Source organism: Manduca sexta, chromosome 9 (genome assembly GCF_014839805.1).
Source record: "Manduca sexta isolate Smith_Timp_Sample1 chromosome 9, JHU_Msex_v1.0, whole genome shotgun sequence".
Lineage (NCBI taxonomy): Eukaryota > Metazoa > Arthropoda > Insecta > Lepidoptera > Sphingidae > Manduca > Manduca sexta.
In genome coordinates, this window is record NC_051123.1 from 6,003,976 (window position 1) to 6,018,405 (window position 14,430).

Consider the following 14,430-nt stretch of genomic DNA (forward strand, 5'->3'; position numbering starts at 1 on the left):
TAAAAATGTATAAATAAACTATTACAGTAGTTGATACACTGTATGGCAGTTAAATGCCAAACCGGAATCAAACAAAAGTCTAAGACAAATAAATTATGACCTTGAGCGTAGTAACTTTGTTATCAGGTTTAAAATATGATTCGATAAAAGTAAAGTTATATTGCAGCTGATTAGTTTTACCTTCGCTTTCCAATTTTGCTGCCAATTCCAAGGCCAGTAGAGATCCAAAACTATATCCCAGGAGCCAGAACGAAGCACCGGGTGCTAATCGTGATATCACCGACTGAAACAACAAAAATGGTATCATACTTCAGATTGATGACGAAATATAGCCACCAGACTAAAATAAATGTTATGAAATGAATCTTATTTAACCCGAATAGCAGAGCTTCTATAGGAGAGTGAGTGAAATAATGAATACTTCATGGTTTTTAGTTACTTCGAAAGTCATCAGATAGAATATCAATTTGAAAACATTGGATAAAACTATATACTAAAGAAAAATATGCGATCTTAAAATCGCATTTTTCCAAATATTACATCACCTACATTTACTTGGATTGCTATATATGTTTGATGTATTGTGAACTGTTAACATTGATTGGGTTAGAAATACTAATTTTTCATGATATATTAACTAAAATAATTCAAAGTTATGTGCCGACTCTGTCTCGGAATTTGTGCTGAGCATAGCATATGTGATAATATGTCACAAACAAAATGCGCACTAGTTGGTGTTTTCTATGGACGAGTTTTCCAGCAGAATTTGCGTTTTTTCTTAATCATAAATTAACTAGATATTTAGAATATGCTTCTAAACGACATCAACTATCATTGCATTTTAATGAAAAATTTAGAAATGATTTAATTATCATAGGGATTTGACATAATATATTGTACTTATGGAAATTGTTGAGAACATTATACATTTTATTTCAGATTCTGAAAAGAATATGCCTTAAAAAATTGATGCATAAATTATATTTCAATGTGCAATTGTATACCGAAAAAGATAATCACACTAAAATTCGTTTGCGACTTGTCCATTTCGAAAAATTAATTTGTAGTCAATCGAAACTTGAAATCTATATCTTTTTTCTATAAAACTGACTCAGGTGGCTGATATTCGACTAGGAAGGATTTTTTTTACCTAGTTCTATAAATTGAACAATTGTTTGGAGTTTAATAGGAATTATGCTGAACGTTTCCAAAACCTCACCTGGTGTAACCGGTCAACCATTTGCTCCAAGTTCTGGTGTTTATGCTCGATTCCGAGTTGCAGCACGCAAACCTTGATCTTCAACCTCTTGCACAGGGGTTCCAGGACCGCCGCGGATCCTTCCAAACCTGGCAGCATGAACATCACCCGCTCCATTACGTGGATGGCTTCTTCTCCCTATGAAAATGCGACGCAATTGTATATTAACGATTTATCAGTTACGACTAGGATATTTAACAGTAAACACATGGGAAACATATTATAGAAGAAAGCGGCCCAGTGGCAATTTACTAAGCACAATTTCAGACTCCTATTTGATAAGCAGGAAGTCCCATATTACACCCAACCAGGGAATCTCACCCGAGACCACAGCGCGATAGTCATACCGTAACACGACTTCGACACTGCGCCAAGGTAAATCATTAATTGTATCCGCAGCAGCTGCTCAAGGGCGTGCTGAACATCGATGAATGGAGCTGTTAATAAAAACAATAGATAGGAAATATAACACTGATACGTCTTGCTACCTCCACTCCGTCGGAAACCATCGTCGGCATGTAGATAAGAGGTTCCGACACCAGCTTTTCTTCACCGAAGTTCCTCATGAGGACTCGGAAACCAGCGGTACCTTCGGCTGCAGCGGGCCTTGCTGCTGACGTTGACGCGGCTGCTTCACGCTGGGCGGTTAGTTCCACCAACCTGAGTAATAAAAGTTACTTAGTTTTATTTGTTTATATATTTTTATACTTTTTGGAAGTAAGAATTTACTATATTGTGTTCAATAGCGATTGGACGTTGTTAATTATTAAAATTGACCAAAATGTACCACTGAAGAAAATCTACGTTAAGATTTATTATCAAAAAGACCCATCTCTCAAAGGAAACGTGAGGATTTTTAGCTTTAAAACTCCATGTTACCTAGCGAATGTCAGTGTTCTGATGTCTTGCGCAGTAAGGAAGATTTCAAATTCTCTCTCCAAAGTCTGTTTGATTTCGACAGCCATCATACTGTCCATACCCAGTTCGGCCAGCGACACTTGCTGTGATACAGTCTTGAGATCCTTAATACCTGTGGAGATCAATAAAATAATTGTTCTCTTTTGTTTTGCTACTTAGATATCGTCCCCGATTATATTTTTTATTTCCTATTGATAGTCCTACCGCAGTTATTTCATAAATAACTGTTGGACTAAAATAAACATGCACTAAAGCCAGATAGATGCTACTCCGAAGCATCGAACTGGCCAACATCTTGAAGGACAGTTTAATAATTAGCTATTTGTGATATAAAAAGCACAATAATTCTGTAAGACATCATGATAAACGACATCAAAGTGCTGAATAAAAATGGAAGCCGCCTTACCCATAATTTGCGCGACGGCATCAACAATATTTCCACAGCCAGAGCCTCCAGCCTTCTTCTCGGCCACGACAATGGACGACACTATCGCTGCGTCTTGCTTCATGAACTTATCTAAGGCTAGTAGACACGAGGATATCCTTTGTTGCAGCGTGCCTCCAATTTCCAGCTGTACGTCCTCATCTTGCATGTCTGCTACTAGACCGACCTGGAGGTGATATTCGGTGGTTATTTAAGGACCTGTGCCTTTATGTTGAAATACATGCCATCCACGGTATTTCCTCAGCGCTATAAAATATTACTTTAAATGAGGTTTAAAAAAAGTTTTTTAGGGTAGGCAGCAGCCTAGCTGTGCCCCTGGGTAACGGTAACCACTTACCATCAGGTGAGCTATGAGCTCGTCTGCCTTCGGAGGCAATAAAAAATATGTTTTCCAGATAACGTATAAGATAATTTATGTATATCATATTATTTTGTTTAACGTTTATTTGGGAGCTGGACTTTTTTATATAGTCACCTTATATTATATTTTACGATTAGCGTTTACATAAACATCGTGAAACAAGCCATAAAGATGATTTAATTAGAAGTGTTTATTGATTGATCCTTCTGTTGTGAGTACCTTCACGTAATTAGTAGCTAAATATAGTATTTGTTAATAAAGGACTCAGAAGATATTCCATTTGTAAGATACTACTATTTGATATTTTTGGGTTGTAAAAGGTTGCCCGAAATCTGAAGAACAGTCAAGTTTCATTTATTTTTATTAACATATTTATTATTGAATGAATTGAATATAGACATAACAGTGACGTTGCAAAATCTTTATGCACTTTCAGCTACAAAATAGCTAAACAAATTAAAAACTTCAAAATGTTTCTTCAGATAAACTACAATCGAATTTATTTAAATGAAGAAAAAAAGAATAAAAACAAAAATTTCAAGGCGATTTAGAATATTGAATTTGTTCAGCTAATTTGGGGCTGACTGTTCATATACGTACGTCGGCAATAGCACCCCACTGCACCGCCAAGGCAGGCAAGCCAAGCTTCTTTCTCCACTCACAAATCCTCTCCATGATAGAGTTGGACATCCCATAGTTCGTCTGACCAGCATTACCACGGCCGCATGACACAGATGAAAACACCACAAAGTCCCTAGAAAAAAGATATTAAAAACCATCTTGATTAGAAAAATGAAATCACAAATTTACATAAAACATCGTCACATTGTTGACGTAAGAAAATCACTCAGAAGTTTAAGCAAACCAAAAGTTTTCTAATTAAAGCCAGCCTTTATTGTAATAAGCTAATGTAACTAAAGAATAAGTCAAAAATCAAATTTAAATTTCACATTGACCATGGTTAAAGTCTAATAATTGTTACGCCTAGACTATTTTGATAACATTTTTTTTGGAAGGAATGTAAGAAAAATAAGAGTATGACGGTACGTATCCATTTAACTGGGTAATTCTGATATCTAAACCATAATTTATTTTTGTTTATTTATTTTAGGATCACCAGTCGAAGATAGAGATACATCATTATCTTAATTCTGTGCTCCTTAAGTAGGCAACCACGTTTTTATCAGTCTGAGAATCATAAGAGAACACAACTACACTTACTTCAAGTCAGGACAAAGCTTCTTAGACAGTTTGTCAAGATGCATCGTAGCTATTGCTTTGGGCCCGAACGATGTTTTGAATGTATCAGGAGTCTGGTTTTGGAATATGGAGTCCTTCAGGATGACAGCTAAGTTAAAGATGGCGTCCACTTTGCCCAAAGCGTTGGCCATTTTGAGCATCTCTTCGCATCCTGATTCGGTGGTGACGTCATGGGTGGAGATTTGGACGTCTGCTCCGTAACCAGCCCACGCTCTAAAGCAATATTATGACGTGTTGAATTATAAGGACAAAATATTAAAAGCTTATTTATCAATATGTGTTTACGTGAATAGTGCCTAATGAATCTTATGTTTTATTTCTTTGAACATAAATATGCATTACTGCAAATTAATTTATTCGGAATATGAAAAAATAAAAAGTTTTTATTGTTTAAAAGTGGACAACTATCGAATTTATGAATACTATGTTCTATAAGACAGTTAAGTTCAAAATGAAGCAAATATGACATGATTTTAAATAAAAAAGTTGATAAAACAAAATTAATATTATGCTATTATCTTACAATGCAATCAGTGTTATTAAGCATATTTACCTAAGCCTTGAAGATTGATATCCATTGGTGACACCTCTGCGAGATGTAAGGAGGATTTTCCTGGCTCCTCTCAGAATCAGCCAGTCAGCCAATTCGAGACCAAAACCTCCCAGGCCTCCTACTACTATGTATACATGATCTTCGTGGCACATATACCTGAAAAACGAAACTTATTAATAAATAATTTTAATCAGCGTTTTAGTACTTTTATCCGACTACGGCGAATAAGGGAGGGTAATGTTAGGACCTTATGTATGTATGTTAGTATGTATATATCTAATTTTTGTTCCGCTCTAGCGGCGCTCCTACTGGACATATTTCACATTCAAATTACATTTCGAAAGAAAGAAATAACATAATAGTGTTGGTCAAAATATTGACTAGTGAAGTTAATTATTTAATGGGAAACTGGAAATAAATTTGTTACCTGAATAGTATCTTTTTTTCATTTGTTTTGTTATAAAATATAAACATACAAAAGTATATGCTCACCTTGGTAAAGCATCAAGTGGCATTGATGATGGCCTGACAGGCCTGTTCTCGCGTTCTTCCTCACGAATCTTGATAATAACCTAGGAAATTCAAGTCATACTATAATCTTAGGTACCTAATTCGTTGGAACTTGATGATTCTATGGAATTGTAATGGGCGCTTTCTGACTATTCGTTCAAACTCTTTACTTTGTAAAAACTTAAAATTATTTTGCTTCTTACTTATTAAATTCTAATTGTTACTAATTTATACTATTTGTCAAGTGTATGTTTTCATAATACGTAATAATAGCTATGTCTTGAATTATATATTTGACATTGCAATTGAACTCCTTACCAGTTATTCGTGATACTGTTTAATTTGTATTACCAACGTTTAGAAGATTTTTCTTCATCGTCCACCGCATTTCAATATTTCTTAAGGTCGCAAAATCAGTATTTGTTTGTATGGTAGGCACTATTGTTATAAATATCTCACCTTGCCGATGTGTTTGCCCGCCGCCATGTAACGGAAAGCAGTTTCTATTTCATTCTTTTCAAATGTGCAGTAAGTTAATGGACGCACTGCGCCACTCTCAATACCACTCAGTAGAAGATCTTGAAGCCTCTGTTTAAAAAAAAGCAATTAAATTTGTATCATTAATAATGATGGATGACATAAGTAGTTACTAGTTTAATAATCATTATAAGTGGTGGAAGAAAGTAATAGCTCTGATATAATTGAAAAAGTCATCAATATGTTTTTGACTAGAAAGAAAAGAAAAACATAACATTTACCAATAGTGTTACTAACCTTCCTAAACGCGAAACTCTGGTCAAAGATGTAATCCAACATAATTCCGTGGAAGGAGGTCTCCTTCAAGAAGAAGTACATGCCGATGGGAGTGTTGTTGCTGATGTCGAACTTGCCGATCTCAAGGAACCGCCCGCGGTACGCCAAACATCTCACAGACGCCTGTATAAGTACAAATATTTATTTTTAATTTCATGAGATAACAAGATTTCGCATTGGATAGAAAAATCTCCACCTCACGAGGAATGTCACTCATTGAAATAGTATCTCAATCTTTACTTGCAATACAACAAACAGCTGCAATAAATGAACCAGATCTCTATCTTCGGATATACATAGATGGATAAAAATAAAGTTTATTTGACATAGTTTTGATTGGATTGTTTTCTGGAGCGATTCGAAAGTAGTGAATGGAGCCGTTTATTGACTTTAGCTATCCGAATATACACGTAGAAATGAGAATTTGAATATGTCAAAAACAGGAGCCTGTAAGATAACCAAGTTTGACCATAAATCGAAGGAGTTCTAGTCATATTGTGACATAAATAACTGTCAAGAACTTAGCTTTTATTTAATAAAACATAATAATTAACAAACACGTACCTGTAGTTTCTCATCTGACAAAGAGTTGAGGACCATGTCCACACCCCTGCCATTGGTTTCTCTGCGGATCATATCTTCGAAGGATGTGTCACGAGAGTTGCCAATGTGGCTATCTGTAAAAAAACGAAGCATAAGTACAGTTATGAAGACAAATAAATTTAAGCTCAACAAATATCGCATGGAGTGGAGAGTCTTCTTCCTAGTCACTCTAAAGCTGAAAAAGCTTCTCACACGGGCGAAACTGCAAGAAAAACCTACTTTTAAAATAACATTGATGACAAAAAATATGCAAAGTTATATCGTGGTGCCACATTGGCAAGAGAAACAAATTTGGTGACTTTCATTGGATCAAGTTCAAACAATCCATTCATTAGACCATAAGGTTTTTCATAATTATTACAAACCTTTTAACTGCGGGAACAGTTTCTTGATAAAGGCCCGTTTCTCAGCGGTACCGACGGTGGTGAACACTTCACAGCCGCGGTGGAGCGCGACGTTGATAGCAGCCTGGCCTACACCACCAGAACCGGCGTGGATCAAGATCGACTCGCCGCGCTCAATCTGGCCCACCATTATCTGGACAAAGTATTTTATGTTACATAAGTATTAGTATTGCCAACTTGTCTTTCTATTTGATTACTTTCGTTGCGGGATAAAGACAAATTAGTATTCTCTGTGACTCGCTGAGCTTCACCGCTCGGTGTCTTAAAATGCGTGCCAATGTTGATCCTGGCGTATAAGAGTTGTAGTGGTGAGGGTGAGGGCGGGAAAGTCTCACGTGTTTAGATAAATATCTACCTGGTGATGTGTTAGTAGACCAACGTTTGATTTGCCGTTTAATAGCAATATTACCTGCCCTGTATTGTATACTTTACATTCCACACCACATTGACTTAGTGTGGATTGCCAGACTTCACATACCTTTGATATTCTTATCGAGAATGCTCAGGTATTAATTAGGTTAAAGTGAACGATTGCTTAATAATACAAATGTAACTTTGAAAAGTTAGAGGTTTGTTTCAGACATGTGGAAGTCATGGTAGTCCTTTCCATTACCAAGTAGGCTAGTCTCTCATAATATCTTCTTTTAAATTGTCAAGCTATCAGTTACGGACCATCCGCGCAAACATTCAATGCAGTCAGGAACACGCATTGAAAAAGATTTAATGATGAAAATAATACGTTGTTCTTTTGTTTAAATTGACTTCGAAATGACAAAATAAAAAACGGGGCTGAAAATATTGAAAATGATAACAAAGGATATTTTACATTCAGACATGCAACATGAAATACACCATAGGGCCTCTTTGAAAATAACGCGGAAAAGTTTTATTCAATATGCGGCCTCATGAAATATTGCAGTTTTATTGAAAATAAAAGTATATTTTAATTCGGTTCAGGTGAGGTATTGTAAAGTTTTGCGAGTAAAAAAACCGATCAAATGGATATAGAAGTAGTAGATATAATTATAAAACAAATTATTATTAAATATCTACTAGGATATAATTCTTTCTGAACGATGACGATTTAAGTATGAACATGCCTCCTCAGAAATACCTACTTATTTTTGAAACAAAATCACTTAAACGTGGGGTGGTGTTTTAGTAATATCAGCCCTGTATTATATACTGTCCCACTGTTGGGCAAGGGGCTCCTCTACTACTGAGAGATTAAGCCATAGTCCACCACGCTGACTAGTACGGATTGACAGACTTCACATAGCCTCAACATTTCTATAAAGGACTTCAGTAGTATACAGGTTTCATTACAATGTTTACATTCACCGTTAAAGCAAGCTATAATTCACAAAGAATACAAATAACTTTTTACCAAAGTCGAAAGTGCGTGCCCTTTGGTTTTGAACTTTCGGACATTCATATCGGCAGTCCGTTATACACGGAACTAAGCTATCGTTGTTTTTATTATTAAGGCTTTGTAAAACGCAAAGGATGGCGCTTATGAACGCATTTATAAATGAATTTCACGTTTCAGTAAGATCTTAAGTAAACATTTAAAATGCTATTCAATAAACAAAACTTGAGCTGCTATTTGAACGCCTGTAGTCAGTTAAATTGGTGTTGCTTAATTTATTAAACTCAGCATTCTAGGTAACATGTAGGAGTAGTATTACCTATGTTCAAAACTCCAATTAAAAAAACAACCTTATTGCTACCAAGTTCAAGTATTCAACTAACATTGTTGATAATATGTATTTATTAAATAGCGACGCCATTAAGCTGCTGACTTTAACTTAATAGTGTATGAGCTATAATCATACTTCAGAGCAAAACTGAGTTAGATCTAGTATTACGACCCTTAAATATCTAAGGAAGACATGCGGATCGTGACTAAATAAAAAATAAAATAATTTTCAAATGTCGAACATACCATAGGGTAAGGAACGCGGTTCGTGATCAAATAAAAAAAAATGTTTCAAGTTTCGAACATACCATAGCATAATAAACAGTTCCGTATGCAACAGGGACCGTAGCGGCCTCTTCGAAGCTCCATTCGTCGGGTATTCCCCACATGAGGGCCTTGTCACCTTCAGCTACGTTGGCCAAACCAGTGCTCCTTAACATGCCCATGACACGGGAACCACTGTTCGAAAGGAGTAAAAGTATAAATATTATTGAAAAGAACAAGTGTTTAATATCAATGTTTTGCTCCTTTACACTCTAAATGATTTAAAGAAGACAGTGACAAAATAGTATATTGGTACTTAAAACATTCCTATAATAATATAATATAATGTTTATTAGTAACAATAAAGGTCTCTGAATCTTTCCTAATTTTTCACGACATTTCCATTTATAAAATATGAAAATATCAATGAATACATTCACCTTTATGATTTTATACGAGGACTAACTTTTAGACAAACTTATCAATTAACTATTTACACTGCAAATAATTACTTACTTTGGCGTCCTGCCTACAATTTCGAACCCTTGCACGCACTCCTGCGCAAGTCTTCCACGAGCCACAGCGTCGACCGTTACACGACCAGTCGCAGTCATAACATCACGGAAATTGAGCGCTGCGCAGTAAACCTGATGGAAAATAAAGACTTATAAAGATTCTAAAAAAAACCGGTAGTTAGTGAAGGAGTTCTCCGGGATAAAAGTCCATTGTATGATAAAAGTCTTGCTACATATTTTCCCGGTACTGATAGGTTCAAACTAATTTTATACCCATGGGGGTTGAATTTATCAAAATCCTATTTACGCGAACGTCTTCATCATAGTAGCTCCAATCTTTAATTTCAGTTCAATCAGTCGAAAATCTAAGAAGATTTATACCAACTATCATCCCCTATTTTATTCCCTTAGGGGTGGAATTTATCAATTTTTTTCTTAGGGGATGCCTACGTCATAGTAGCTTTATGCATGCAAAGTCTCAGCCCGATCGGTTTAAAATTGACAAAATTTCATACAAAGTTTCATCCCCTATTATATCTCCTTGGGGATAGAATTAATCAAAATCCTGTAGCGAATGCTTACGTCATAACATCTACCTGCATACCAAATTTCAGCCCGATCCGTCCAGTGGTTTGGGCTGTGTGTTGATAGATCACTATGTCAGTCAGTCAGTCACCTTTGAGTTATATATATTTAGATTGTTAAGAAAAGGCAGTCACATGAATAAAATAAGTCTATTCTTCAGAAATATGTTTAGTCAGATTATAATTAATGAATGAGTAAGTACCTATATACATTACTATTTCCAAAAACTTACATGTATTAGGATTTTCTCCGGATTCTTAAACTGGTGGTTCTCCCTCAGAGGACCTTCGATCCATTTGAGTGTGGACAAGTCTCCAATGGTTAAGGTATTGACGTAGGCGTGATGGGCGCGGACCGTCTCCAAGTCTCCGAGAAGAAGATGACGGTAGGTACCCCATTGTCCCTAATAAAAAGTCAACTCGTTGTTAAATATATGCGATTACTGTTCATGCATAAAAGTCCTTTTCGTAGATTAAATACTACGTCACAAAATGCAACATTTTTTTACATTTATTGCTGAAGGTTGTTGAAAGTTATTAACAATAACAGGCGAAATTGATAAATATAAGTTTTTATCACATTTACCAAATCATTTGATGAATTATTAATAATGACTACAGTAATCACATTAAGCATAATATATACAAACTTTATATTATCTCGTCTACATAAAAGTATTACAGTTCTGCGTTATGAAAAACTATGTGAATGTCAGTCAGCCAACAAGAACTATAAATTTAGTATAAGATAATAAAAAATAATATATTATGTCTATACAGGAAACTAAACTAAACCAACTAAGCTAAATTAAATATAAAATATATTTTATACTAATTAAATATATAACTATCAATTAGGTGCATAAAATTATAAATTCTTTACTCGTTAATGAGTCAAATTACTTACATCCTGATAAACGTTGATAGCCAAATCCTTATCCAGTTGGTCTTCATAGAAGTCCAAATCGGGGTTGAAAGGGGGGGCGGAAGGATCGGCAATGAGCAACCCACAAACAATTTCACCACCAGGCTCTTTTCTAAGACAGTTAACAAGACCCAAAAGTCCATTAATGTGCTCGTCTTGACTGTACAATACGATCTTATGTCCCTCCTTGAGTTCATCTTTAACCTTGTCGATCCAAGCGAAGGAATAGTCTGAGGAGTCGATCTTCACGAATTTTGCAGGTCTAGCTCCGACTCTCTTTCTAAGAAGTACCAAGTATTCAACTCCTGTGTCTTGGATGGTGATGATGTCGTATTTCTCTGCGTACAGTTTGGCGTCAGGACGCTCTTTCTCACGACTGATTACGAAACACTTCTCACGGAGCGTTGCCACTGCTTGTTGTAGCACCTAAAAAAAATTTTTATGTAAAATCATAACTATATTATAGTATAAGATAATACGAAACATAATTTATAATAAGTAACATCAAAGTATGTATAGACAAAAAAAAAAAAAAGATTATTATAAATTAAATTTCAAAAAATCATTAATTATATTACATGATATTGTTTTATCACTACGTTACACAGTTTGGTTTTATATGTATATTATAATGTTTTATTGTTAGTACTTGCCTCAGGTCTGTTCAAAAGATTAGCTCCGATAACCATAACAGCGTTCGACTCTGTTGAAAGTTTCTTATTTTCTACAGAGATGTTAGAAGCCATTTCTACAGGCTCCTCAGATAATAAGAGTAATTCAGCTTGTACCAAAGGCAAATCACCCAAAATCTCAGCGACTTGTTCCAATAGTGGTTCGAAGTTATTCTTTTTATATTCTTCGTCGACGTACTCTATGCTCTTGACTTTGTAAGTCTGAATGTTTTCGAGGATTAGCTGGATGTTGGCCCTGAGGATATCTTCCGTCTGTTTGGAAAAAATGAATTTTAATAATATAGGTTGTCGGTTTTAGAAACATTATAAAACATATATTTTTATGTAATATGACATAAAATATTTATAATTACTATTATTTAAGGTTTGCAAACGATTTATTACAGTTAGATACATAAGAAAATTGATGAAAAAGAATAAATAAATAGAACATTCCTACAATTTTGCTAATCTATATATATAAAAATCAATTGCTGTTCGTTAGTCTCGCTAAAACTCGAGAACGGCTGAACGGATTAATCTTATCTTGGTCTTGAATTATTCGTGGAGGTCTAGGGAAGATTTAAAAGGTGAGAAAAATTCGAATAATTGCCGGGAAAATCCTCAAAACAGCATTTTTCTATTTCCCATACAAACGTTTTCTAAATAAAATGGAGAGTCAATTTGTAATTTATTACCGCTGCATAAAGTTCAAATTCGCGTGCGCGTTGGAGGATCTAATATCGCGTTCTGAAACTCAACAAAAGTGAAAGTGAATCGCGAACGCGACACAATTGCATAGTCTCAAAATACATAGTACATAAATAGTGGTCGGCTTCGAGAAACTCAATTTTAGCTAACTTCAGTTGTTAATATAATATATAACTCAAAGGTGACTGACAGTGATATATCAAGGAACAGCCCAAACCATTGGACGGATCGGGCTAAGACTTTACATGCATAAAGAAACTATGACGTAGGCATCCCCTAAGAAAGGATTTTGATAAATTCTACCCTTAAGGGGATAAAATAGGGGATGAAAGTTTGTATAAATGTTCTTAGATTTTCGACTGATTGAACTGAAATTATAGATTGGGGATAAAATTAGTTTGAACCTATAAGTACCGGGAAAATATGTAGCAAGACTTTTATCAAACAGTGGAATTTTATCCTGGAAAACACCTTCACGCGGGCGAAGCCGCGAGCAAAAGCTAGTAGTATATAAAATTAATAAGGAGTAAGAGTAGCCAATGCTTGAAAAATATTAAATCTCCTGTACATCCTACAATAAAGAAAAAACATAACTACCTTCATCTTCCTCTTTCCAAAGTTTGGAATGAACTCATTCTTTTCCAGAACTGGAACACCGAGCGGCACCCTCCTGGTGATAGGGGTGGCATGAAGACCACGGATCTCTACACCTCCAGCCCTGGAAAAAAATCAAGCAAGTCTTAAACTAGGAAAAAAGAATGTATATACAAATCAAACTCGGCAGAAGCTTGTCTATCACTGGAATGTAGTACCACATCGCTATCAGCTCTCATATTCTCCAAGACAAGGGAGATTTCAAATATTTTCATCATTACTCTATCGATAGAAATACCGAACGCGTTCACACATCCTAGAGAGCCGCGAATCTATATACGGGTCTTTTGGGTTGTGGCCCAAGATCCCCGGTTACTGGGAATTATTACTGGGGAGTAAGTTAAGAATTTATAGTTATTGTTTCTGTGATTTATTATTTATTTATTTATTAAAAGGAACGACTCACAAAACATACATCGATACCTGATTAATACAAAGTTTCAAACAAAAAGCTAATTGTTGTTTCAATTACGAGTCGTCACAGCATGCAAGCATTGAATAAATAAGGTATTTACTATCCTTTTTTTCCTAATATACTGTGTTTATATACATACTACATTCTTATCGAAAATCGTTTCTTGAAGAAGCAATTATTTGATTAGTTAGGCGGGCCCTGAAATTAGTATTAGCCCAGGGTCCTCAAACTCTCAGTCCGCCTCTGATACTACATAACTAAGTTATGTTATAATCTTTGGATCCTAAGTAATATTTTGGACCCTGTAACTTTTATTATATTTTATGGTAAAGACAAGAAACCAAAGTAACCGAATACATTCAACACTTTAAAACACTCCTACACATCTACTTTAATTGCAATATTCTTTGTTTTTTATCCAGATTAAGTAAACTCCTTAAAGTTTATATTAGTGATAAGGACACAAAAGTTAAAAGGTAATTTGAAATTTTGAATTTGTTCAGCTATTTTTGTGGCTGATAGTACAATCATTAATATGATTCTTGTATTAAGTTTTCACAACTGAGAGTCAATACTGCAGTAAAATAAAATAAATATTCAAATTTAAAATATCATTTTTACGTTCCATAAACAACTAAAGTTAGGTATAACGCATTATATTTTACTAATCGACTAATAAAAATTAAGATCCAATAATTATCTGTTGTCTAGAAAGGCATACAATTGAGTAAGTGGGTACAATATACCCAGTACATATTTAGTTAGGTATAATCAATCGATTTTAATTATTAAGAACTTGTTGTTTGGCGCGGATTGGACCTCATACTTTGGGTTTCAATGTGGGTATTATGAGTATTATGTTGTCAG

At 34.9% G+C, this 14,430-nt stretch overlaps 1 protein-coding gene across 1 annotated transcript in view; it reads right to left on the reverse strand.

Annotated features, from left to right (window-relative positions):
• Positions 1 to 14,430, reverse strand: part of LOC115441336 (fatty acid synthase) — a 49,188-nt gene that overhangs the window by 1,196 nt on the left and 33,562 nt on the right. Inside the window, exons 22-40 of the mRNA XM_030166092.2 lie at positions 13,092 to 13,212; positions 11,766 to 12,056; positions 11,095 to 11,538; positions 10,421 to 10,591; positions 9,605 to 9,735; positions 9,133 to 9,283; positions 7,087 to 7,258; positions 6,683 to 6,795; positions 6,080 to 6,241; positions 5,765 to 5,893; positions 5,288 to 5,367; positions 4,796 to 4,951; positions 4,204 to 4,455; positions 3,583 to 3,736; positions 2,583 to 2,787; positions 2,138 to 2,288; positions 1,747 to 1,918; positions 1,220 to 1,396; positions 181 to 283 (exon numbers count right to left, since the gene is read on the reverse strand). Coding sequence (XP_030021952.1) covers positions 181 to 283; positions 1,220 to 1,396; positions 1,747 to 1,918; positions 2,138 to 2,288; positions 2,583 to 2,787; positions 3,583 to 3,736; positions 4,204 to 4,455; positions 4,796 to 4,951; positions 5,288 to 5,367; positions 5,765 to 5,893; positions 6,080 to 6,241; positions 6,683 to 6,795; positions 7,087 to 7,258; positions 9,133 to 9,283; positions 9,605 to 9,735; positions 10,421 to 10,591; positions 11,095 to 11,538; positions 11,766 to 12,056; positions 13,092 to 13,212 — 3,335 coding nt within the window. The remainder of the gene's footprint in view (positions 1 to 180; positions 284 to 1,219; positions 1,397 to 1,746; positions 1,919 to 2,137; positions 2,289 to 2,582; positions 2,788 to 3,582; positions 3,737 to 4,203; positions 4,456 to 4,795; positions 4,952 to 5,287; positions 5,368 to 5,764; positions 5,894 to 6,079; positions 6,242 to 6,682; positions 6,796 to 7,086; positions 7,259 to 9,132; positions 9,284 to 9,604; positions 9,736 to 10,420; positions 10,592 to 11,094; positions 11,539 to 11,765; positions 12,057 to 13,091; positions 13,213 to 14,430) is intronic.